The sequence below is a fragment of the Bos grunniens genome, chromosome 29 (assembly GCF_055505025.1).
Source record: "Bos grunniens cultivar Pamir isolate PY7600 chromosome 29, Bosgru_T2T1.0, whole genome shotgun sequence".
Taxonomy (NCBI): domain Eukaryota; kingdom Metazoa; phylum Chordata; class Mammalia; order Artiodactyla; family Bovidae; genus Bos; species Bos grunniens.
This window is the reverse complement of record NC_141193.1, coordinates 33,586,257-33,612,914: the sequence shown is the minus strand read 5'-3', so window position 1 is coordinate 33,612,914 and position 26,658 is coordinate 33,586,257. Positions and strand designations below refer to the sequence as shown.

The following is a 26,658-nucleotide window of genomic DNA, read 5'->3' as shown; positions in this document are numbered from 1 at the left end:
AGATCCCCTGGAGGAGGAAATGGCAACCCACTTCAGTATTCTTGCCTGGAAAATTCCATGGACAGAGAAGCCTGGTGGGCTACAGTCCATAGGATTTCAAAGAGTCAGACATGACTGAGGTGACTTAGTGCACACACACCCCAAAAAGCATACAAAATTACTCTGATTTCTACAACTACAACTATATAAAAAACATGTATATGAGAAATTATTGGAAGCAAATATTCGAAAACAGTAACTCTGTTAGTGGTAGTGTGATTTAGTAGTATAATTAAAAAATTTCTATGTTAATACTCCAGACTTGCCGCTGTCTGATAGTCACTAGGTACATGTAACTGTTGAGCACTTTAAATGTTCATATTGAGATGTGCTGTAAGTGTAAATACACACTGGATTTCTTAGACTTAGTATGAAAAAATGTGAACTAGCTCGTTAATAATTTTTAAACTATTGATTGCATAGTGTATATACTGGGTTAAATAAATTGTATTGATAAATTAATTTCACCTGTCTCTTTTTACATTTCTTGGTTATTGTTATTTTTCTGTCTTTTTTTTTAAATTTCAAAGATGTAACTACTAGAAAATGTAAAATCACATCCATGGCTTATGTTATATTTCTATTGGACAGTGTAAGTCTAGGTTTTCTGAACTGTCATTATGTCTATAATTAAGAAGGACTGTGAAAATAAGAGACTATAGCAGAGGTTTAGATGAGATGCCATATGGATGGATAGGAGAGGAGAGAGATGAAAGGTAAAATTCGTGGCTATAAGTGATAGTTTTGAATATGGAGAGTTAGCGAGGAATCTAGGAAATCTTGATTTTTTATTTGAGTATGTTGGTCAGGTGATAGGGGTATTCACAGATAGTGAGCATAGAGCAAAGAAAAAGGAATCAAGTCAAGGAAGAAGGGTCTGGGCTGTTAGGGTAGTCCATGGGCTTTGAGATCAGGAGGTCCCAGACCTCAGAAGCCTAGCTTGCCTGGACATTGTGATAAGGCCTTCATGTCTCCTGCACTTTGCTTGCAAAGCTATGGTCTGGGGCATGGGGTCTTTGGGCCACGAATTGAATGGGGGAGGATTGCATTTGGCCCAAATCATTGGTCTCTACTTTGGCTTAAAAGAGTAAGACTGAGAGGGGGTCTTGATCACAGTAAATTTTCAAAGTAAAACAAACTCTAAAGTCTCAAATGATATGCAGTCTTTATGACCTCTGGTTCTATCCTCTGCTGACTTGTTAGGCCCTGCAGGAAAAGCTGTGGAATGTGGCCGCCCCTTTATATTTGAAGCAGAGTGATTTGGCCTCAGCAGCAGCAAAACAGGTAAGCTTATTGAGACCTTCTCCTCAGATAGGTATTTGTCCAGAAATTGTGTTCTCTAAGTTAGTTAGAGTCAGAGGACTTCACAAGGCTCTGCTGTGGCTCCCCACTTCCAGCCTGTGACAGAAGATAGTGATACGAGGAGCAGCATAATTAGGGGACACAGCACCGGCTTTCGAGTCAGGGGGCTTTGGTTCTGTTCCCATGTCTGCCTCTAATTTGCTAAGTGATAAAGAGCAAGTTACTTAATCTCTCTGATCTCTAAGATTTCTTTTGTGTTCTAAAATATTAATTTGTATTTCAGAAATGGGGACTTCTCTGTTGGCTCAGTGGTAAAGAATCTGTCTGCCAATGAAGGCGATGTGGGTTTGATCCCTGGGTAGGGAAGATCCCCAGGAGAAGGAAATGGCAACCTACTCCACTATTCTTGAGTGGGCAATCCCATGGACAGAGGAGCTTGGTGGGCTATAGGAGCCTGGTAATCCATGCGATTACAAAAGAGTTGGACACAATTTGGTGACTAAACAACAATAAATTTCAGATATGCTAAAATTGAATAATAATATCATGAGTCTTTCATCTGAAAATGTAGCTGAACTCATTTCGAGGTTGTTTATAATTTCAGCCTGTACCATCTCTCTCATTTCTTTAACCATCTCTTGAATATTTAAAGGTCCTTATGTTTCTCCTCAGTTCATTAAGTAGAATTTAATTTTACTTGCCTTAAGTGTCTTTCTTCCTAGTTTTGAGCAATTTCCCTTCATTTTTGGGTAATGGCATTTGCTCTTCTGGGTCATGCCTTCCTAACAGTAAGTTTGTATATGACTAACTATGACCCAATTGGAAGATAATGATGGTGACTATGACTGTTACATTATAGTTCACTAAATGATTTCAAGTCTATTTTACTTAATCCTCCTAATAATCTCATTTGGTGGAACTTCCCTGGCAGTCCAATGGTTAGGACTCTGTGCTTTCACTTAAGGGGGCACAGGTTCAGTCCCTGGTCAGAGAACGAAGATCCTGAAAGCTGCATGGCGTGCGTGTGCACACACACACACACCCCATTAAGTAGGAATAAGTATTGAGTCCACACACACACACACACACCCCGTTAGGTAGGAGTAAGTATTGAGTCCATTTTACAGATGAAACAGCACTCAGCAAGGTTATAGTCAGAGAGCTATAGGTAGTAAATCAGAGACTTGACCTCAGATCCTCTGATACCCAGAGTCTGTTTTCTTTCCACTATTCTGCTTGATCTCTAATCTAGTCCCCCTCTCAGACCTACCATGTGGCTTGTAGGGGAGTAGAACTTAATGACTACAGACTGGAGATGGGCCATGTTGGGAGGGATGGGACCAGGAAGCAGTAATCTGGAAGAGAGAAAGGAATTACCATTTCCATGCGACAGTTGGGCTCCCTGGTGGCTCAGATGTAGAGTCTGCCTGCAAGATGGGAAACCTAGGTTCGATTCTTGGATCAAGAAGATCCCCTGGAGAAGGAAATGGCAACCCACTCCAGTATTCTTACGTGGAGAATCGGGTGGACGGAGGAGGCTGGCGGGCTGCAGTCCATGGGTCACAAAGAGTCAGACACGACTGAGTGACTAGTACTGCGCTTTCATGTGACAGTTACTGTGTTAAGCACCTTCCATGCCCCATTTAATCCTTTAAATTTTACTATGTTGGTGCTGTTTCTTCTGCATTTACAGTTAGGGAAACTGAGGCACTGTGTTATTAGGAAATATACCTTACTGTCAGTTGTAGGAGAACCTGGAGTCATTTTTCTGACTCAGTGCCTTCAAAAACCACAGAAGGGAAAGAGAAACATCATTAGAGGGAGTCGCTGCCTTGGATAGAATAGAATAAGAGCTTAAGATGCATTGGGCTTGAGCTGAGGTCACAGATACTGTTTTCTGCACTGATTCCCTCCGTAAAATCCCTCTGATAGACCCAGCTCATGGAGCAGACTAGATGACTAACAGCTGGGTAATGGTTCCTGATACTAAACTCTTGAGGGCCTTTCTTGAAGATTACGTTTCTATATATATCCATTTGCTGCCACACGAAGTGAATTTGCTTTAGAGTTACAAGCAGTGCTTTACAGTTTTATCTAAGTGTGTAAACTTTCATATCTTTATGTCATCAACTAAATAATATTACCAGATGACTTTGTTATTTTAATTGACAAAGTAATTCTCTTTTCACAAGACTTAAAAATTTCTGTTAACATGAATATTAATTTCTCTGAAATTATATCAATTTCTATAAACATAGGCACTTAAAAATCTCAGATCAGAATTAAAGCTTAGGCCTTAAAAAAAAAAACTGGTCAGGTCTGGTTTCACTCAGAATTCTGTGCTGCTGTTTTCCTTATAGATCATGGAAGAAACCTACAAAATGGAGTTCATGTATAGTGGCGTGGAGAACAAGCAGGTGGTGATTATCCATCACATGAGGCTGCAGGCCAAAGCCCTGCAACTTATAGTAACAGCACGGACTGCTCGAGGGTAAGATGTGTGGTTGGCAAAAAGAGGGTCGCCCAGTCCTTTTAAGGACACCTAAAAATACATTCAGAAATCTCACCAAGGTTAATGATGCATGAAATTATATTTAGGAAAGATTACCTATGGGATGGGCTTCCCTGGTGGCTCAGACAGTAAAGATTCCATCTGCAATGCAGGAGACCTGGGTTCGATCCCTGGGTCGAGAAGATCCCCTGGAGAAGAAAATGGCAACCCACTCCAGTATTCCTGCCTGGGAAATCTCACGGACAGAGGAATCTGGTAGACTACAGTCCATAGGGTCACAGAGAGTCAGGCACGACTGGAGACTAACACTTGCAGTGTTACTTTTCACCTAAGGGATATTGCAAGCTCTTTATTTCTTGAGATATTCCAAATTCCATTCTTATATCATATTAGATCCCTGGCAAAACCCCTCAGTGGCTCTCCATTTCCTACAGCAGAATATAGGATTTCATCTGGCAACAAAGTGTACTATATGATCCCTGATAGATTTCTTTAAGAATTTCATGCCTGAACCATTTTGTTTTCTCTTCTGAAGGGACTAGTGCTTTGTCTTAGGCAGTAAAGACAAATTTTGAGACTATCTGGTGCTGTGAGACTACTTTGTTCAAATCTTGACCTTTCTACTTACTCCTTGTTTGATTATAGACAGGTTTTTTTCTTTTTTTTTTTAGCCTCTCTGAGCCTTGTTTCCCTACCTGTAAAATGAGAATGATGACAGCATCTGTCTCATAAGGTTTCCATGAACAATCAGTCAGTTCAGTCGCTCATTCGTGTCCGACTCTTTGCAACCCCATGGACTGCAGTACGCCAGGCCTCCCTGTCCATCACCAACTTCTGGAGTTTACACAAACTCAAGTCCATTGAGCCGGTGATACCATCCAACCATCTCATCCTGTTGTCCCTTTCTCCTCCTGCCTTCAATCTTTCCCAGCATCAGGGTCTTTTCAAATGAGTCAGTTCTTCACATCAGGTGGCCAAAGTATTGGAGTTTCAGCTTCAACATCAGACCTTCCAGTGAATATTCAGGACTGATTTCCTTTAGGATGGACTGGTTGGATTTCCTTGCAGTCCAAAGGATTCTCAATTGTCTTCTCCAACACCACAGTTCAAAAGCATCAATTCTTCGGCCCTCAGCTTTCTTTATAGGCCAACACTCACATCCATACATGACTACTAGAAAAACCATAGCCTTGACTAGACAGACCTTTTTTGGCAAAGTAACGTCTCTGCTTTTGAATATGCTGTCTAGGTTGGTCATAACTTTTCTTCCAATGAGCAAGCGTCTTTTCATTTCATGGCTGCAGTCACCATCTGCAGTGATTTTGGAGCACCCAAAAATAAATTATTTCACTGTTTCCACTGTTTGCCCATCTATTTCCCATGAAGTGATGGGACCAGATGCCATGATCTTAGTTTTCTGAATGTTGAGCTTTAAGCCAACTTTTTCACTCTGCTCTTTCACTTTCATCAAGAGGCTTTTTAGTTCTTTGCTTTCTGCCATAAGGGTGGTGTCATCTGCATCATCCAGGCCAGTCTTTTTCATGATGTACTCTGCATAGAAGTTAAATAAGCAGGGTGACAATAGCCTTGACCTTTTGGAACCAGTCTGTTTTTCCATGTCTAGTTCTAACTGTTGCTTCCTGACCTGCATATCTGTTTCTCAAGAGGCAGGTCAGGTGGTCTGGTATTCCCATCTCTTTCAGAATTTTCCACAGTTTATTGTGATCCACACAGTCAAAGGCTTTGGCATAGTCAATAAAGCAGAAATAGATGTTTTTCTGGAACTTTCTTGCTTTTCGATGATCCAACGAATGTTGACAATTTGATCTCTGGTTCCTTTGCCTTTTCTAAATCCAGCTTGAACATCTGGAAGTTTACAGTTCATGTACTTCTGAAGCCTGGCTTGGAGAATTTTGAGCATTGCTTTACTAGCGTGTGAGATGAGTGCGATTGTGCGGTAGTTTGAACATTCTTTGGCATTGCCTTTCTGGGATTGGAATGAAAACTGACCTTTTCTAGTCCTGTGGCCACTGCTGAGTTTTCCAAATTTGCTGGCATATTGAATGCAGCAATCATCTTTGAGTGCATCACAGCATCATCTTTCAGGATTTGAAATAGCTCAACTGGAATTCCATCACCTCCACTAGCCTTGTTCGTAGTGATGCTTTCTAAGGCCCACTTGATTTCACATTCCAGGATGTCTGGCTCTAGGTGAGTGATCACACCATCATAATTATGTGGGTCATGAAGATCATTTTTGTATAGTTCTTCTATGTATTCTTGCCACCTCTTCATAATGTCTTCTGCCATGAATAATGAATGGAGTAAAATGTGTAAAAGCACTAACATGGTACTTGGTACATAGTAAGAGTTCATTATAATGATAGCTGTTAGACTTTCTGAGAATGAGAATTGCTATGTTGCTATATTTCATTGATTCTGAAATGTTCATTTAAAAATTTTAACTTCTCTGAAATCAGATATTTTGATGATGTGCTATAGTTTGATTCAAAGTGTTTTTTGTTTCTTGGTGTTTGATAAAAGTGCATCTTTGGCACCATAGGTTTCGTATAATATGTATTTAGGGAACTTGTTATCAGACAGAAGACACATTTGATGCTCAGTCCACTAGTTGTGTTAGCCTAAAAATCATGTAGAGAAACAAATATATGAGTGTTTAAGTAAGCAGCTAAAAACACATTATGAAGAACATTCTGAGTGTTGTTTTATTTCTTTGCTTCTCTTGATGGTGACCTGATACAGTCAGGTGGTACCTCAGTCTTAGAGATAGCCATACATTCATTTAGCAAATGTTAAATCCCTGCTATGTGCCAGTTGTAGCTGAGAAAAGATAAGTGCTTGTGACAGCATCTACACTTTTTTATTTAAAGAAAATGGATCTCCTTTTCAGTTTATATATAATTATTGTAAACATTTAAATATTGCAGATTAAATGAACATTCTGTTCTTTGTAATCTACCCATTGTAAAACACCTAAATGTCCATTTAGATTATAAATATGTGTGTTTAATATAGATTGAATCATAACATACTTGTCTGTTGTACCTTATTTTTACTTCATCCAGCAATATATTTCATGTTTCCATGTCATTAATAAGGTTCCAATATATTTGGTCTTTACTCATTTTTTTTGGGCTGTGCTGCTGCTTTGTGTGCATATAAAATCTTAATTTCCTGACCAGGAATCAAACCCGCGCCACCTGCTTTGGACTGCCAGAGAAGTCCCTCATAATATATTATTTTATATTTTCCATTTGTACGTGTTCCTGCTACTTTTTCTTTTTCCTTGAATTTTGCTGGATTGATTGCTTTGTTTCTCTCTTCTTCCAGGGGTTTGAAGGTTTTATACTATTCAGGTTTTAAGCTATTCAAATTAGAAGCAGTAGAACATACTACTGGTTCAGAGGGCTAGGGTGCCTCATAGCTTAGATTCAGATCTTAACTCCTCCATTTGCAAACTTAGTAGCCATGGGCAAGGTACTTAATGTCTCTCCATTTGTTTTCTGTAAGTTAAACCGGGGCAATGATAGTACCTGGATCTCTGTCATGAAGTTATTGTAAGGATTAATGAATTATTATATGTAAAGCCCTTAAAATGCTGCCTGACACATTAAGAATAAACCCTTAATATATGTTAGCTCTTTTTAGTTGTATAAATAGTATTTTTACTCATTTTTAATAAATCGATTGACCTTATATTTGGAGAAGGCAATGGCACCCCACTCCAGTACTCTTGCCTGGAAAATTCCATGGACGAAGGGGCCTGGTAGGCTGCAGTCCATGGGATCACTGAGAGTCGGACACAACTGAGAGACTTCACTTTCACTTTTCACTTTCACGCATTGGAGAAGGAAATGGCAACCCACTCCAGTGTTCTTGCCTGGAAATCCCAGGGACTGGGGAGCCTGGTGGGCTGCCATCTATGGGGTCGTATAGAGTCGGACACGACTGGAGCGGCTTAGCAGCAGACCTTATATTTATTAGCATTAAAAATAGAATTCATGATCACCTTTATCAAGACCACGTTTAATCAAAATTTAAGTTTATTTGCTAGTTTCACATTGTTAAATAATTTAGAATTTAGTTTCAGATTATCCTTTTTTTCAATTGCAGCTGATTTAAAGTATTAGTTTCAGGTATTCACTATTTTTATAGATCATACTTAATTAAAAGTTATTACAAGATAATGGCTATAGCTCCTTATGCTATACAGTATGTTGAATTACAGTTTTTCATGTATGTCTTATTTTATGAATTCTTTATTAAAATCTGCTTCAATCTTTATAAGTACATTGTCAAAATTATTTAGCTCCAGCTTGCCCACCACTCCTGTTTTTGTACTACAACTATGTTTTTAAAAAAAATTATTTATTTGGTTGTTTGGTCTTAGTTGCTGCATGCAGGATCTTTAAATTCTAGCACGTGAGATCTACTTCTCTCACCAGGGATGGAACCCAGGCTGCCTACATTGGGAGTTCAGAATCTTAGCCACTGGCCCACCAGGGAAGTCCCCACAGTTGCCTTTTAAAATTCCCTGTTCTAATTCACTGTGTATCTGACTGGAACACATTCACTAGTAATTGTTTTTCAGAATAAGTACATAAGTAGTGTACTCATGTGGAGAAGGAAATGGCAACCCACTCCAGTGTTCTTGCCTGGAGAGTTCCAGTGATGGCAGAGCCTGGTGGGCTGCCATCTATGGGGTCGCACAGAGTCGGACACGACTGAAGTGACTTAGCAGCAGCAGCAGTGTACTCATGGCGGAGAAGGCAATGGCAACCCACTCCAGTACTCTTGCCTGGAAAATCCCATGGACAGAGGAGCCTGGTGGGCTGCAGTCTATGGGGTCACTAAAAGTCAGACACGACTGAGCGACTTCACTTTCACTTTTCACCTTCATGCATTGGACAAGGAAATGGCAACCCACTCCAGTGTTCTTGCCTGGAGAATCCCAGGGACGGGGGAGCCTAGTGGGCTGCCGTCTGTGAGGTCGCACAGAGTTGGACACGACTGAAGCGACTTAGCTTAGCAGTGTACTCATGGAGACTTTGCATATCTGAAACTTTCTTTTGCTCTCATACGTGAATGGAGTTCTTTCAGAACTAAATATTGCTATGTCTGTTTCATTCTCTTTCCTTTGTAGTTAATTAATTTTTCTCAAAGCTGTAAACTTTTCTTTTTAGAATTCAGAAATTTCTGAATATGTCTAGGTATGTGTTTACTTTCCTTGTTCTTACTGACCTTTAGTGGGACTTTGAAGTCTTCAGTTCAGTTCAGTCGCTCAGTCGTGTCCAACTCTTTTCGACCTCATGAATCAGCATGCCAGGCCTCCCTGTCCCCATCACCAACTCCTGGAGTTCACTCAGACTCACGTCCATCGAGTCAGTGATGCCATCCAGCCATCTCATCCTCTGGCGTCCCCTTCTCCTCCTGCCCCCAATCCCTCCCAGCATCACAGTCTTTTCCAATGAGTCAACTCTTCACATGAGGTGGCCAGAGTACTGGAATTTCAGCTTTAGCATCATTCCTTCCAAAGAAATCCCAGGGCTGATCTCCTTCAGAATGGACTGGTTGGATCTCCTTGCAGTCCAAGGGACTCTCAAGAGTCTTCTCCAACACCACAGTTCAAAAGCATCAATTCTTCGGCACTCAGCCTTCTTCACAGTCCAACTCTCACATCCATACATGACCACTGGAAAAACCATAGCCTTGACTAGATGGACCTTTGTTGGCAAAGTAATGTCTCTGCTTTTGAATATACTGTCTAGGTTGGTCATAACTTTCCTTCCAAGGAGTAAGCGTCTTTTAATTTCATGGCTGCAATCATGATCTGCAGTGATTTTGGAGCCCCCCAAAATAAAGTCTGACACTGTTTCCACTGTTTCCCCATCTATTTCCCATGAAGTGATGGGACCAGATGCCATGATCTTCGTTTTCTGAATGTTGAGCTTTAAGCCAACTTTTTCACTCTCCATTTTCACTTTCATCAAGAGGCTTTTGAGTTCCTCTTCACTTTCTGCCATAAGGGTGGTGTCATCTTCATATCTAAGGTTACTGATATTTCGCCGGGCAATCTTGATTCCAGCTTGTGTTTCTTCCAGTCCAGCGTTTCTCATGATGTACTCTGCATATAAGTTAAATAAGCAGGGTTACAATATACAGCCTTGATATACTCCTTACCTCTGTTTTACCTCAAAATTTTTTTTCCCTCTATCATTTCTTTAATTACTTCTTCTTCCATCTGCTTCAATCTGTCATACTGGATATTGTATCATCTGGCTCTATTTTTCCTACATTGTATCTTTTCTCTTACAATTTCAGTTTCTTTTTCTATTTTGTATTCTGAGTAAATTCCTCAGCATACTCTTTTAATTTACCATTTCAGTTTTCCTCATTTTTCCTTCTAGTGTTCAACTGTTGAATTGATTTCAGTATTATTGTTTATTTCTGTACCTTATTTTAGCAGTTTTTCTTGCTTTATTATTGCAATATTGTTTCAAATCTTCTCTTGAGTCTTACTGAGGTTGTTTATTAGAATTTTTAAAAAAGGTTTTTGTGCTTTCTTGCCCTGATATTATCTCATTGAGGTCTTCTTGGTTTTCTTGATAGCTCCTGATCATCCTTATAACATCTGGTAATTTTTCATTGTGTTTTTATACTTATAAGTGAAAGTTTAGACCAGTTTAAATTGGTAATTGGTATAGGCTTGCCTAACAGTTATAGATCAGTGTTTGGTTTTCCCTAGTGGGCCTTGCTCTGACACTGAAAATGGGGGGTTCTTAGTGGTAGAGGCCTACTTCATGTATCATGTAGGTGAGGCTACCTACTCTGTTTGGGAGTTTGGGAAGAGTTGTCAAATCTTTTCATATTTTACTGCTTGGAAATTCTCCAAACTGGTTGTACGTAAGCAGGCCAAAAAAGGTACTACTTGGCTAACTTGCTTTCAGTTCAGTCTCTGCTTAGCTGGAGTTCTGTCTAGCTGTCTCATCCTTGGTGATCTTTGGTTGGTTAACCTCACTAGCAAATTTCAGTTCTACTTCTGGTAGTTTTTCAGAGTTAAGGAAGACTCAAGTGCTACAGACTTTTTAGGAAAATAATTCAGATTAGTGTTGCTTTTAGAATACATTTCCATTTGCCATTTATTATTTATTTATCCATTCAACAAATAGTTATTGAAGAGCTGCTTGTTTCAGGAAATACATGATGAATAATATGAAGCCCCTACTGTCATGGAGCTTATGGTTTAGTAGAAAGACTCAAGTGGATTATTAAGAGCCTTGAGCCCGTCCTCTTGCCCTTTTTTAGCTTGTACTGGTCCTTCGTTGCCGCGCGAGGGCTCACTCTAGTTGCAGTGAGTGGGCTTTCTCGTTGTGGTGGCTTCTCGTCTTGTGGAGCAGAGGCTCTGGACGTCCGGGCTTCAGTCGTTGCGGCACAGCATGTGGGCTTCAGTAGCTGTGGCTTGAGGTCTCTAGAGCACAGGCTCAGTAGTTGTGCATGTCCCCTGCATTGGCAGGTGGGTTCTTATTCACTATACCACCAGGGAAGTCCCTCTTACATGTTTTTATATAAGGAAAGAGTGTTTGTTTTTTATTCACTGGAGCTGTATTCCTTCAAATAATAATGTATTAATGAAAATAAATGGAACATTCCATGTAAAAATTATAAGGAAAAAAGTGCAAAGATCAAAGGAAAAATCTATTCTTTGATTAGTAAGTTACATTGACCTGGCATATTGCCTGGGCTTAATTAGGTATATATTTAAGTTTAAAGTACTATGAGGCCAAAGAAACCAAGATAGAGAGGAAAAAATATAGTCTATGTCTGTGTGCAAAGTAGTAACAAAATCTTTTTCCATTTTGCATGAGAATGTGACCTTTGATTTCCAAGTCTGTTTCCCGGAAACCTGATGACATCAACTCTATTACTAGATGACACTGCTGTGGTAAAAATGATCTCTAGGAAAATTACATATAGACTAGAAGGAACTATTGGACTTCCCAGATGGCTCTGTGGTAAAGAATCCGCCTGCCAATGTAGGAGACTCAGGTTTGATCCCTGGGTCGGGAAGATCCTCTAGAGAAGGAAATGGCAACCCATTCCAGTATGCTTGCCTGGAGAATTCCATGGACAGAGGAGTCTGGTGGCTACAGTACATGGGTTCGAAAAGGAGTCAGACATAAGGTAGTGACTAACAGCAACAACAAGAAGGAACTATCAGTGAACTCTAATTACCTGACGCAGATGCCAAGGCTTTGGCCTTCACTGAGTGCAGTGATTCTTGCAACTGAGCATATCCCTTTAGGTACCCTGGAAGGTATAACTGTAGGTTACTTCAAGAGATATTAGCACCTATGAGGCATGAAATTTCTCCATGAATATGGCCTCTACATTGGCCTGATGTAGGTCTCATCTCCTTGAACCTGAGCTGTCAAAACTCCCAGAGAGCTCTGTGGATTGCTTCATGGGCTGCTGCATGGACTGCTGCAGCGGAAGAATGTGACATTGCACGGCCCATAAGCTGTGCTCCTGTCCTATATCCAAACCGAATCTGGTGCCCAGTGTGCCTGTCATAGTCTTTCATTTTGATTATTCATTGAGTCAGTGAGCACTGCACTGTTTTAATTGGGTTTGGGATTCTGTCTAATATTTCCCTGTAGGTCCTTTAGGAGTCCTTTAAGAGAAATAGAATTTTTACAGTGTAACATGCTCACTGTCTTTCCATGTAGGTTCAGTTTCTGGGACTTTGGTCTTTACTACTCAGTTCTCAGATTTCAAATAACATGGGTTTTTATTTGTTTTGTTGTTTTTTTTTCTCTTCTATAGCGTTGACCCCTTATTTGGAATGTGTGAAAAATTTTTACAGGAAGTGGACTTTTTTCAGAGGTAAGTATTTGATCACTTTCTAGCTTATTAAATCTTGGTTATATAGAGAATTGCATTTATAGGGAAACAGGAGTGATCACAACCAGAATCTTTGGTTTAGCCCATGTAGCCAGTGTGCCCTAATTTGTATGCAGTTGACCTTCAGTATCAGTGGCTTCTGCGTTCATGGATATGGAGGGCCTGGCTGTACTATTCCCTTTTATGTGAAGGACTTGAGCATCCATGGATTTTGTTATGTGCTAGGGGTCCTAGACCCAATCTGCCACAAATACTGAGAGATAATTGTATTTTCTTTACTGGTGTGTAAACTTCCTAAGTTAGCTAAACATACAGCATAATAATAAAAACATCAGGAATTATTGAGTGTTTTGATTCAACACTCAGCTGGGCCAGAAAAAGACAAATATTATTTGGAATATTTTCCAAATATTATTTGGAATATTTTCCAAATATTATTTGGAAAAACTCAAAGTCACAACTTGTCTATTTTTTTCACCATGGTTCTGAAAGTGGTGCATTTCTCTGTTATCTACAAAATATTGTTCCATAATTCTGTAGGTAACTTTTATTTTGTAGCCTAGATATATTTTCTGAGGATTCTGTATGAAGTTAATTGGCTAAAACTGATGCAGTTGATGAGTGGAAGGCTTGGTGAAACAGTAGCAGTCAAAGTAGTGACCAGACCTGTGGTATGCTGCCTGTACTATACTAGGAAGGATTTATAAGAATTTAAGATGTAATACTTTTGAAATCTAACGTTTCATTCTTCCACTCCTTGTTCCTACCCCCCTGAACTTTACCAAAACTGACTCTACAGGTTTGAAGGACTCTTCGCTTTTCAGGCTTTTTTCATTTGGATGATGATAGCTTCCTGTATGGAGAAGGCAATGGCACCCCACTCCAGTACTCTTGCCTGGAAAATCCCATGGACCGAGGAGCCTTGTAGGCTGCAGTCCATGGGGTCGCTCAGAGTTGGACACGACTAAGCGACTTCACTTTCACTTTTCATTTTCATGCATTGGAGAAGGAAATGGCAACCCACTCCAGTGTTCTTGCCTGGAGAATCCCAGGAACGGGGGAGCCTGGTGGGCTGCCATCTACGGGGTCACACAGAGTTGGACACTACTGAAGCGACTTAGCAGCAGCAGCTTCCTATAGGGCTAGGTTGTAGTACTACCCTCACCAGTAGGGGCTATGCTGTGCTGTGCTTAGTCGCTCAGTTGTGTCTGACTCTTTGTAACCCCCATGGACTGTAGCCTGCCGGGCTCCTCTGTCCATGGGAATTCTCCAAGCAAGAATACTGGAGTGGGTTGCCATGCCCTCCTCCAGGGGATCTTCTCAACCCAGGGATTGAACCCAGGTCTCCTGCGTTGCAGGCAGACTCTTCACCAGCTGAGCTATCAGGGAAGCCCTACTCTCTAGTAAATAATACAGTCTAGCTTGACTCTTCAGAACCTGACTTCAAATCTCTATGAAGTCCCTGCCTTACTTTTGGTTTTAGATTTTTATTTTTAATTGAAGTATAGTTGGTTTACAATGTTGTATAAATTTCTGGTGTACAGCAAGCTGATTTAGTTAAACATAGTTTTAGATTCTTTAAGGTGGAGAATCTGTTTTTGCATAGTTGGATTGAAGAGATTTTTGGAAAGATGACAGCTCTGATTTGCCACAGAGGAGAATGTGTTGTTAAGAGCTGTACATTCTTCCTTATTTCAGCCTCCGAGTCCCAGGATTGATGTCACCCTTTCAGTGAAATATTTTTTAACTATCTCCTTTTACAAAGCAAAGTACCATGGAATCATTCAGAGCTGGGAGTAAGTTACTTAACTTTTTTAAGCCTCAGTACAACATTATCCTCTCTGAGTCTCAGCATTCTTATCAGTGGTTATAAGCTCCATTAAAACAGGCTTTTTTAAAAAATTAAAAATTAAAAAAAAAAGATCAAATTAGAAAGCTGTATTGACTAGTAAAAATGATTTTTTGCATATTGAGAATATTACTCAACTTATAAAAAAAAAAAACACAGGCTTTTTCTTCTCTTTGGCTCACTGTTTATGTCCCCAGTGTCCAGAATAGTACCTACCACCTGGTAAGGCCTAAACATATTTTTTATATTAATTAATGAATCTATGATACAAAAATAATATTTCTAACAATGCACAGGATTGCTAGATTAAATAAGATAGTATTTATTAGTTTTATAAAATAAAACACTCAAGAGGTTGCCTGGCACATTTTAATAAACAAGGCTATTGTGATGATTTTGTCACTGCAGCTTAATTATATAGGTGCATGACTTTCCTCAGGAACCGTGAACTCCTCCAGTTCATCACTTTTCCTACCTCAGGGCCTGGCAGAAGTTCAGGGGTCAGCCTGTGGTGAATGAATTCCGAGTTGCTTCTGTTTGTTCCTTCAGGTGTTTCATCGCTGATTTGCCCCACCTGCAGGACAGCTTTGTGGACAGACTTCTTGACCTCATGCCCCGACTCATGACATCCAAACCTGCAGAAGTGGTCAAAATTCTGCAGGCCATGCTGCGGCAGAGCACCTTCCTACACCTCCCCCTTCCAGAGCAGGTCAGTGTCTGTGTCAGTATCTTGACCCCTTCAGGGCAAGTCTATCCAGAGAATCAAAACTGCTCACCTTGGTGATCTTCTTTGACTTAGTGGAGCAGCTGAGTTCAGGCCTTTCTTCTGCTTGACTAACATATGTCCATCCATTAGTTAAGGAGGTCATGTTTTGTTGCGCAGGGATGACCTGGCTTGAGAATCATATTTTCTTCTTGTTTACAGATCCACAAAGCCTCCGCCACCATTATTGAGCCAGCAGGCGAGTCAGACAACCCTTTGAGGTTTACATCTGGGTTGGTGGTGGCCCTGGATGTCGATGCAACCCTGGAACATGTGCAGGATCCTCAGAACACTGTGAAAGTCCAGGTCTGTCCGGTTTGGGTTCCCATGGAGTTTCTAAACTGACTTTGTGTTGGAACTTTTCACTTTAGCACCCCCTGTAATCTCTGCCTGAGGGACAGAAACTGGGGAGAGGGAAGAGACGTTTTTATGGACGAGAGCCTAGGCACAGTTCCCAGCTCTACTGCTGAATATGGTTCGGAGCAGGTTACATTAAACTGCATCTCAGATTCTACAACTAACAAGTAGGAATGGTAACATTGAAATGATGCATTAATATGAAAAATCCTTGGTCCCCACTCTGGGTTCATTAAATGGCAGGGCCCCTTCTGTTCTTACAATGTGAAGTTAAGACTTGGTGTTTTTAGGACTATAAGCAAACTGTAATAAGCAAATTCATACAGGTTGTGATTAGGTCAGCTTGGTGAATAAAATTTATGGGTGGGGAAAAAAGCAGTCCTAGGGAGTATTTTTCCCAAGTTAGATAGATGCACTAGAGATGGGAGAGATTCAGTATAGACACTAATCAGTTTGTAACATTCTGTAGTTGAGCCCCAAAGGAGTCCTACCCATTTACCGTATCCCTCCCTTCTTCCTTCCCTCCTTTCTCCTTCCCCTCCTTCTTTCCATCCATGCAATAATGTTTACTCTGTTGCACCTGCTAAGTGCTAGGCAAGGGAATTCCTGCCCTCAGGATGCTTAATTCCAGTGGGAGACAGACAAGTGGACAGGCTGTTGTAAAACAGAAGTTCAGCCATCAGTTCAGACAGGTACAGGATGAATTAAGAATATTATGGTTTCTTATTAAATACTGGCCTGTTCCGACAACATAGATCTAGTTTTGGGAGCCACTTGCAACACAACCTCCTGAAATGAGACACAACTTTTAAAATGACCTGTTCTCAAGACTAAGACTGGTTCAGTAAGATAATGGACTGACTTAATGGACTCAGTTTCTGGATTGTGAAGCTTCTTAGAAGTTTCAAAGGTGGGGATGAAGGTGTACAGAACATACACCCAAAATAAGTCTTTTGGGCCCAAAGATTCTTTGGAGTGATTATTTTTGAGAGTCTGTAGACACAGGTGAATCTCTGGAAACAGAGTAGAATTGCTCTTTTTGAGAGAAAAATGTACGTTTATACGGGAAATCTCCATTTGTAAGATGTCTCCCTCTTAGTACCTGGAAGACTAATCTCTAGAAGCTCATATCAGTGGAGAGTATGCCAACTTAAATTTGCCTGACAACTTACCCTTGTTAATTGTGTTTTACTTGATGGCCTCCTGTAACAGGCTGTCTTTCTCTTCAGCATCTTTTTTTTGTCTGGCTGAAGATGGTATTTAAGGTGATGGCTTGGGCAGTTTTAAGGGGTGACTCAGTTTTCCTAGGTCTCTCCTAGGAGAGATGTATTTATATATAGAGATGTATTTATATATATATGTTCTTATATATATACACATTTATATATATATATGTATTGTTATTAAACTTCTGTTTTTCTCCTGTTAATCTGCCTTTATTATAGAAGAGTCTCAGACAAGAACCTAGAAGGGTAGAGGGGAAATTAGTTTTCCTTTCCTATAGGGTTATTTCCAATTTTTGGCTTCTATAAAGAATTCAGCAGTATGCTTAAAAAATATATATGTTATCGAGTCCAAGCTCGCTTCTAGGGCTCAAAACTGGGCTTTTGTCTAGCACTCAGAAATGAATTGTCTGAGGAGACACATGTGCTGACAAAGCAAGAGATTTTATTGGGAAAGGGTGCCCAGGTGGAGAGCAGTTGGGTCAGGGAACCCAGGAGAACAGCTGTCCCTTGTGGCTCGCAGTCTTGGGTTTTTTGGTGATGGGATTAGTTTCCGGGTTGTCGTTAGCCAGTCATTCTGATTCAGAATCCTTCATGGTGGTGCCCACCTTGTTCAGCCACGATGGATACCATTGAGGATTCTGGGAGATGGTCGGACATGTGGTGTCTCCTTTTGATCTTTCCCCAACTCTTGCAGTTGGTGGTGGCTTATTAGTTCCGTGTTCCTTACCAGGACCTCCTGTCCTAAACAACTCATGCAAATGGTTACTGTGGTGCTTGGCCAGGGTGGGCGGTTTCATTCAAAGTGCTTCCCCTAATGGCTCTGCTCAGTGCACAACAGGCCAATGAATCTGAGAGATGAGGTGTTGAGGCAAGGAAGAGACTTTAATCGGGGAGCCGGGAACCAAGAAGATAGCAGGCTAGTGCCTCAAGATAACCATCTTATTGGGGACTGGATGCCAGGTTCTTTTAAAAATTAGAAAGAAGCAATGAGGAACTAAAGTCAAAAGGCAGAATAGAGAAGGAGATGCAGTGGGGAAGTAAAGGGCCTTCAGTCTTGCAAAACATCTCCAAGGGAATGGCCAGCCTTCAGAAGGGTGTGTTATTCTCTCCTATTCAAAGGTGGGCCAGGACAAAGTATCTCTTGTGAGCTGAACAAAAGCACTTTACAGTCAAGCAGGAGGCCAGGGTCCTCCAGGCAAGCCACTGAGTATGATATTAATATAAGGAATACAATGGGAGAAACCCTTAATTTGTGGCTGAAGAAAAGAAAGACCTTGTTGAGATACTGTGGCATGGATGAGGTCTGAAAGGATGATTAAGAGCAAAGGATAGAGGTATTCCAGGCAGAGGGAATATGAATAAACACTGGCAGTAAGTACAGAAAAGTAGCTTGGAGCAGGCAGGGTCAGCTTCCTGGAAGAGAATAAGGATGAATCAGGCCCTGGAGATGGTAATATTTGCCTATGGTGACAGTAGAGGAAAAATATCTTCTGGCTTTCCATCTGGAATTATTATAAATTATGAGACCTACAGAGAACTAATGCTGAGCTGCCGTGAAGTTGTGCTGCAGCTTTTTTTGTTTTGCCCTGTCGACTGAAAAAATAATGCACAACCTAGAATTGGAGAGTTAGGTTACTTTTTTGAGCGGATGTTCTTAGGGCTTCAGGCCTGGGAGATACCATCTCAGATTAATGCTGAGAAAACTGTTCTGAAGAGGAAGTGGGGGAAACTAGGTTATACAGGAATTTTTGCTACAACACCAGGTAGTCACAATGAAAGATTACTGTTCGTAAAAGAAAACTAAATATCTCAAGGAGTTTAGCGCTTTTCTGAAGATGCAAGAATCTGGACTCGCTGAAATCATTCCTTTGATATGCACCTCAGCTGTCTGGGGCCAACATCCTGTGTTTTCTCATCCTGAGTTTTCTCAGGCTGTACCATGGGTGTGACTGCAGTCTGATGACTGCTGGATGGTGGGCATTCCTTGTTTCTGCCCTGTGTTCTCTCAGGGCTCACGGTTGGAGGGTGGCTGCTGTCCCTGATAGCTCAAAATCCTTTGCTTACTGAAACGGCAGGCAGTATTTTATTTCTCACTGCCAACATTAGCTTTACCCTAGCTCCGCATTCGAATTACTCAGAATGTGTTAAAAAAAAAAAAATACTGATGCACAGGCTTCAACCTACACCAGTTTAAGTCAGAATCTTGAGTAGAACTCATGAGTACCAGTATTTTTTATTTAAGAGCTCATAGGTTCCAATTAAAAAGAAAAAATAAAGAACCCATAGGTGATTCTAATGTGCAGCCAGGGTTGAGAACCAGTTTCACATTGTTCCTGGAAAAAGTTCATTGACCAGTTGTGCATAAATGCAATCGCAGGTAGATTGTTTAAGGTTCATCTGCTAGACTCTACTGAAAAATCACCTTCAGAGTAGCTTTACTACATGCATAGCCAAACGGTTTGAATGCCATCATAGGTGGGAAGATGGGGAACTCACTGCTCAGTCGTTGGACAGCTCTGACAATAAGAAAGCACTGTCCAGCTCAGCTGCCATGCCCCAACACTTCTGGACCAATGAGACTATGGGGCAGGTGGGCTGAGACACGCCTCCCCAGAGTTTTGTAGTTGAAAGACTTGTGCGGTCCCAACTTTACCCCATCAGTATATTCCCAAAGCCCAGGTCCTATGTGCTTCTAGGATATGCTTCATCTCTTCCTTTAGCTCACTTGTACACTGTGCAGTGACAGGCCCTCTAACAGATAGCTGTGAAGCTCCCCTCGGTGTTGAGAGCTCTTCGGCAGCTTGTGAGACTTGAGGAACTGGCCTGTGATTTGAGCAGACCCCTCATGAAGCACTATCTCTGTAGAAAGAGAGAAACAGGTTCCTGGCTGCTTACAGTCTAGTGAAAAGTTACAGAATTGTTCTTTTTTAAAATACGTACGTATGTATGTACTTAACTTTGGCTATGCTGGGTCTTTGTTGCTGTGGGCAGGCTTTCTCTAGTTGCAGCACGCAGGGGCTGCTTTCTGTTGTGGTGCGTGGGCTTCTCATGATGGCTTCTCTTGTTGCAGAGCACGGGCTTCACTAGTTGTGGCATCCAGGTTTAGTTTGCCCCACAACCTGTGGGATCTTCCTGGACCAAGGATTGCACCCATGTCCCCTGCACAGGCAGGTGGATTCTTAACCGCTGGACTACCAGCAAGGTTCCAGAATTATTCTTAATACTTGATAGTTGATGATGGATGGTGGGCCATGCTGTGACTCAGAGCCAGAAGAAGCAGGGAGTGCCTGCAAAGGCTCTTCACGTCAGGATTAATATAGAGGCACCTTATTTCTCTCACTCACCATAAATTCAGGAAAGATTTATCACACACTGGCTTGTACTGGGGGGAGGGTAGAGAGATTTTGATAGTATTGTCCTCCCCACAAGGAGCAGTTTCTTATGAAGGATGGTGTTATCTTTTCCTCCTGTTTTGGGGTTCACAGCATATGTCACCAGTAATTTTGTTAAAAGCTCATGGCTCTTCTGGCTCTTTTTCTCATGTCTGTCACCTCGTAGGTCTTATATCCAGATGGCCAGGCTCAGATGATCCACCCTAAGCCGGCAGACTTTCGGAATCCTGGCCCAGGACGCCACCGGCTCATCACTCAGGTGTTCCTCTCCCACACTGCCTGGACAGGTAAGGAGTCAGTGGGGGCAAGGCATTTGTTTTTTATAGTTTGAAAAATATGTGATTGAACCAGGCCTGCTGAGGGTTGAACTTGGTTTCCTAAGGTGCTTATAAGCTCAGACTGGGTACATTTAGACATTATTGCTTCATTGCTTTGATTACATACAGCACAAACTTTTTTCAAAAGATTATGATAGAATGGAGTCTTATGGAAGGAACTGCAGGCTGACACCTGGAGACTATTTTCTTATCATAACCTTGTCACTGACCTGCTGCAAAACCTTGGACAGGCTACTCTCCCTTGTGAATCTTGTCTCCTCACCTTCTAAATTAAGATGACAATTCTTAATCTACTACTTAATTCTGAGGACTAGTCTTTCTGGAAATTAAACAGTTTTATATTTTTTTTACCAGTAATTTAAAATCACTCTTTTTGTTATATGAACAGTTCATTTCATTCCCCCAGAAGTGGTACAGTGACAACTGTTCTGCCTTCCCTTCCCACATGGGCTGGTTTGTGGGTAGTGCAAAGATGATCTATTCCTACTTCGCCCTACAGCGTCTGAGTAGAAACTTGATAATTTGAGAAAATCACATAGAAGCTACATAAATATTTTTCTTTAATTCGTAAAGGATAAACTGAGAGAATACAAATGCAATGACATTCCATTTCCACAGTCTGTAAAGCACTTTGGAAACTTTAGAAAGAGACTCAGTCTGCAGAACCTAAAATGTGGGAGAGAATTGGTCTCGGTGGTGTTGCCTCAATTGTTGAAGATGATTCAGAAGTATGGTTGTTATTGGAGATGGTGTTCAATACCAGCAAATTTGGTTTATTTTAGAAATAGATGAATGCCTTCTGGAATTTTCTTTCACTGTATTTTTGAATACATGCGTAATTATTTATTGCCATTATTAGTGCTTTTCCCCAGTGAAGGGTGTTAGGTGGGAAAGTTTTCACAAAGAGGAAATGGTGCTGTTGAATGTCGGAGCAGCCCTTTGAGAGGTCCAGTGCTGCTGCTAAGTCGCTTCAGTCGTGTCTGACTCTGTGCGACCCCATAGACGGCAGCCCACCAGGCTCCCCCGTCCCTGGGAGTCTCCAGGCAAGAACACTGGAGTGGGTTGCCATTTCCTTCCCCAATGCATGAAAGTGAAAAGTGAAAGTGAAGTCACTCAGTCGTGTCCGACCCTTCTCGACCCCATGGACTGAGGCCTTCCAGGCCCCTCCGTCCGTGGGATTTTCTAGGCAAGAGTCCTGGAGTGGGGTGCCACTGCCTTCTCCAAGAGGTCCAGTGGGCCTGTCACAATTGAGGGAGCTTCCAGCCAGGAAGCTTTTCCCAGGACCTGCCTCCCTGAACGTCCCTCACTCCGTATCCTTGCTGATGGAGTGTTCTGCACTGTTGGTCACAGTGCAAGTCTACAGGAAGGTAGAGTTCCTTATTCTGATCTCTTTTGGTGAAGGGACCCTAGATATGGGGAAATAAATGCTGTGGGACAGCATTTTCTGCAGGGACCAAGGCTGAGGGAGGCAGAACAGCATATTACAGCTCAGAAGAGCTTGAAAGGTTTCAAGGGGTGTATTGACTTGTCCCTGGTCATACAGCAGCTCACTGCATGAACCAGGCATACAATTTGGGCTGTCTTGAGCCTGAAAAATTATAATTCACTCAGGTTTACCTCCTTTGAGAGGCTGCTACCTAGTCATAATTTAAAATCTCTGTTTTAATTCTCTGCTCAGGAGTTACTCATGTCAGATGTTTCCTCATTCATTTATTGACTTTATCTGCAATTAGAATGTGGGCTGCTTGAGGACAGGAAACTTGCTCATCACCTTTACCTCTGTGTTCCCAGTACCTCTATATCTCATGTCCCTAGTGCCTGACATGTAGTAGATGCTCAACAAATAATGAAAACGGAATGTAGGGTTTCAAGTTTGCAATAAAAATTCACTTAATTCTTAGATAACTCTGTGGTGGGAGTTAGTATTCTGCTCTTCATTTTATAGATGCGTAAGTGGGGGCCCATGTGCCGATTAATGGTGGCTTGGAGGCCGGCATGCAGATTTCCTAAGTGCCTTGTTTTTTCACTATACCATCCTCCCGTCTGGCCTGGGATACTATAGTGAAATGTGTTCTCATTCTGAATGCACCAGCACTTTCTTCCTCCTAACCCAGGAGACCAGGCCTGGTGTTGGGAAGGGGCTCCTCCCTCTAGTCCCTCAGCTTTCTACCTAGGCCCTGTCTTTTGGGAGATGGGATGCTGCTAGGCCTGGAGTCACATAGACAGGTTTCCAAATTCTGCCTTACTTGCTGTGATCCTGAGAAAGTTATTTAACCTGTCTGTCTCATTTTCCTTTAAGACTGTGGAGTGGTAATATATACCTCATAAAGCCATACTCTTCTAAGCATGATAAACAGGTTGCATGATTGGCCCCAGACGATCTTTTGTTTCTTTTCCCCACTGTCTTCTCCCTCTTGTTTTTTTCTCTCTGCTCCCTTCCTCTAATGGCAGTGGCTTGAATTGCCACTCTTCACATGTACTGGTGAGGGAAGGCTTAATGACCAGGTAGGGTTCAGTTGTCTGACCTTACCAGGGTTTGGCTCCTGAAAGTGCTGTGAGAGCCAGGGCTGGGTTGTGGTTCAAGGGTTGGCAGTAGCCATCTAGGACAAAAGAGGAGAGCCTGTTGGGAGAGCTGATACTGGAGCCTCGGACCGGAGAGCAGTGCTGGTTTCATTGCAGACACTGAAGGCTAGTGAAGGGGCCCATGGTAAATGGTCCTGCTGAAGCTGCTGTCTGGGCTCGGCTGGGTTGCTCTGGCTGGCTGCCAGCCCTCCCTTCCTGGAAGACAGTGATCTCGTCTCTGTTTTGATCCCTAGGGAGAAGTCTGGAAATAACAAGGAACATGTCTGGGGAGGCATTGAGAAGTCCTGGGACCTCTGCCCTTGTTCATTTCCTGTTCTATCAGCCCTCGTTGCTGCCCTTTAAACCCCTTACCCTTGGGCTCATCTTTAAAACTTGCATCTTTCATGAAGTAAGGAGGTTACCCAGTCACACAAGATCAAGGAGGACACCCAAGCTTGCGGTGTTCTTGTCCTCTGCACCTGTCGTTAGGTCTTTCTGAAATCCTCTCCTTCTTCTTTATTGAAACCACATGGTTAATAGAAAGATTAGTGTTTCAGTTTATGAACTGAGCTCAAATTCTGTCACTAGTGTGGGTTTGGGCAGTCACTTAGAAACTCTGAGAACCTTGGAACTTTTTTGGGATCGTGACGATCTTTCTTTCGTGGTGCAGCAGGGTAAGAACTCTTGGAGTTATGTATTTGGCACCAAGCAGGTGTTCCATTCCAAAGCCTTCCTGGGCGCCTTCGTCAGTGCTTTTTACAGACTCGCGTGTGTACTGTGCTCTATGCAACTGTCTCTGCGTCCTCAGCCAAACAGCAGCTTAAGGGAGGTCTTATTTATTTTTCTGGGTCTGCCAGGTACAGACACCAGATCAGTATTGTAATGTCATGTCGTGAAAGAATGGAAGGTTCAGTGACATGATTTTAGGTCCCTGAAATGTGTTCCTGTTCAGTAATGAGTGTTTTCTGTCCAAACTATTTCCAGATGAACAGCTTCTTCTCTGCTAATACAGCAGAGTCCACTCTGCACATAGACCTCAGGTCTGAGATCGGCTGCCCAAAAAGAGCATGGTTACCTGGGCACAAGAACTGGCCATATGCACATACCTTATGACCCTCTGTCTTTGAGGCTGGAAGGCCTCTGTGCAAGACAGTTTTTCGCTTGCTCTCTGAGCATCTCAGCAGCCATGGCTCTGAGCTGCAGGGAGCCCAACAGACCCGAGGAGGAGGTGGCGGTGGCAGAGATGTCGCAGCACGTCTGTAGCTTAGGAAGAGCCTCATGGTATTCAGGCTGGAAAATTGTTTTTGTTTTGCAGATGGGGGAAGGGAGGGATGCAGACAGGTGAAAAATGTTCTTGAAACCCTGCTGCCTCCATCTTTGATCTTGCGTTTACTTGACATTTCATCCCAATTCCTGGGTGTTGCCCTGTCATTTATGATTTTTGTCTTTTTTTCTAGAACCCTGCCAGGTGGAAGTGAGGCTGCTGCTGGCCTACAACTCCAGTTCACGAATTCCAAAATCGCCCTGGATTGAAGGTGGTGAGATGTCACCCCAGGTGGAAACCGGCATCGAGGGCACCATCCCCTTCAGCAAGTCTGTAAAAGTTTACATAATGCCCAAACCTGCAAGGCGCTGAGTCACAAGCAGCCTTTACAGCCGTGGCCTAGAAGGCCCTTCTTGGGATCAGAGTGAGCCAGAAGCCAGAGCATTTCACCTGGAAATGGTATATAGGCATAAGGAGGAACATGTGACCCTTGCAGTCTCATCTGTATGAAGCATTGGATAAATTATTTCGCATTAATTAAGAAAACAGAAACCTTCAAGGCTATCCTGCCCCCTACCCCCAACCTCGATAGCCCTGCCCCCAATAAAACTGAGACACCAAGCTGCTCTAGTCCCTGGTCCTTCAGGGAATCTGTGTGGCTATAGGTTCAACATTTATACTACATGTCTACATTCTTCAGGTGTGAAACAAAAAGATCCAATTTTCTAGCCACTTCTAAAGAGCCAGTTACTGGAGCCATAATCTTATTTCTTAAAGCAACAGTCTGTCAGAGCCAACCGCAAAGCGGCTTTCGCAGCTTTGTTTTTTCACCATCGACAGTTCCCGAATGGCCCTAGACTTCATTATCTTGCTGAGAGTCTCCTTCCTTAACTCAGGCAATGGCTGGCCAAGAACTGAATGGACAGCTGAAGAATGAATCATTTTCATTCTTCAGGATAATTTTTGATCTTGCCTGCCATTATCCTTAGGACCAAAATATGAGAGATGGCCCATATTTTAGAAAAGAAACCAGCATTATGGGAACGAGGGATCTAGTTTAAGAAACACAGTCATTTTCCAGTCCTCTGATGACTCCAGTGTTGGAGCTGCATGTGAGTTAAAGATGCAGCTGCGGTGTAAGAACAGTAAAGCCTGTGAACCATGTGAGGGCCTGTGTTGTGTTCTTTACCTGTCATTTAATCCTTGTAACGGCCAAGTGAGTCTGACAGGTTAGGTCATTGGTAGGAATACTGTAATAACACTTGTATTCATTCAAATCCAAAATGAGTCCAAAGGTCTGAGCTATACCACATCAGGAGAAGTATATGGAAAAGAACCTACAAATTTCTCTTGTGCCTTAATTTTCTTATCTGTAAAATAGAGATAATTATACTTTATGGGTTGTTGAATGGGTTTAATTAAATAATGCTTGGCAGAATCTTAATCTCTGGCCAGTCTTGATCATATTTGGTGCTTGGAAAGCTAATAAAAATAACAAGAACATACAGTTCCTGAGAGGCAGAGCTGGAATTTGAATTCAAGCACGTTTGACTTCTGGTTTAACACACCTAATGTATGCCCAGCAGTATTGCAAACCCTTTAATGAATTAACTCATTTAATCCTCAAAACTATAGTGTGAAGTAGGTGCTATTATAATAAACCTAATAGTAGGTTTTTATTAAAGCAGTTGAAGTTCAGAGAATTTAAAGAAGCCAGGATTATGGGAAAGAGGGATCCACTATAAGAAATAGCACTTTCAACTCCATCTCTGATGGCTACAGTGTTGGAGCTGCCTCCTTGGCCTAGGTCTCATAGCTGGTAAACGCGAGCTGGAATTAGAACCTGGGTGGTCTGGCTCCTGGAGGTCGTAACTGCTATGAAGAGACTAAAAGAAGATCACCTCTATGGCGTTTACTTTTCTTGTGTGCTTATTTACTTAGTACATCTCAGTGATGTGCCATCAGTGTCAACAGGAGGCCCTAAAGAAAATTGCCTGCCTTGGAGATAAAGTAAAGCTTAAAGCCAGGCTGAGTCATACCATGGCCCTGACATAAGCACCTAATGATGATTACTGAGTTGACGCACAGATGAAAACATCAAGAACCGATGCTGCTAACTGAGCCTTCCAAGG

At 41.9% G+C, this 26,658-nt stretch overlaps 1 protein-coding gene across 3 annotated transcripts in view; it reads left to right on the top strand.

Annotated features, from left to right (window-relative positions):
- INTS4 (integrator complex subunit 4) overlaps positions 1 to 25,970 on the top strand; it is a 108,476-nt gene extending 82,506 nt beyond the window's left edge. For all 3 annotated transcript variants that reach the window (XM_086385762.1, XM_086385761.1, XM_086385760.1), the window contains 7 exons: positions 1,243 to 1,323; positions 3,702 to 3,832; positions 12,698 to 12,757; positions 15,174 to 15,333; positions 15,550 to 15,693; positions 20,529 to 20,649; positions 24,720 to 25,970. In XM_086385762.1, coding sequence (XP_086241888.1) covers positions 1,243 to 1,323; positions 3,702 to 3,832; positions 12,698 to 12,757; positions 15,174 to 15,333; positions 15,550 to 15,693; positions 20,529 to 20,649; positions 24,720 to 24,898 — 876 coding nt within the window. In that variant the 3' untranslated portion in view covers positions 24,899 to 25,970. The remainder of the gene's footprint in view (positions 1 to 1,242; positions 1,324 to 3,701; positions 3,833 to 12,697; positions 12,758 to 15,173; positions 15,334 to 15,549; positions 15,694 to 20,528; positions 20,650 to 24,719) is intronic.
- The last annotated feature ends 688 nt before the right edge of the window (positions 25,971 to 26,658 follow it).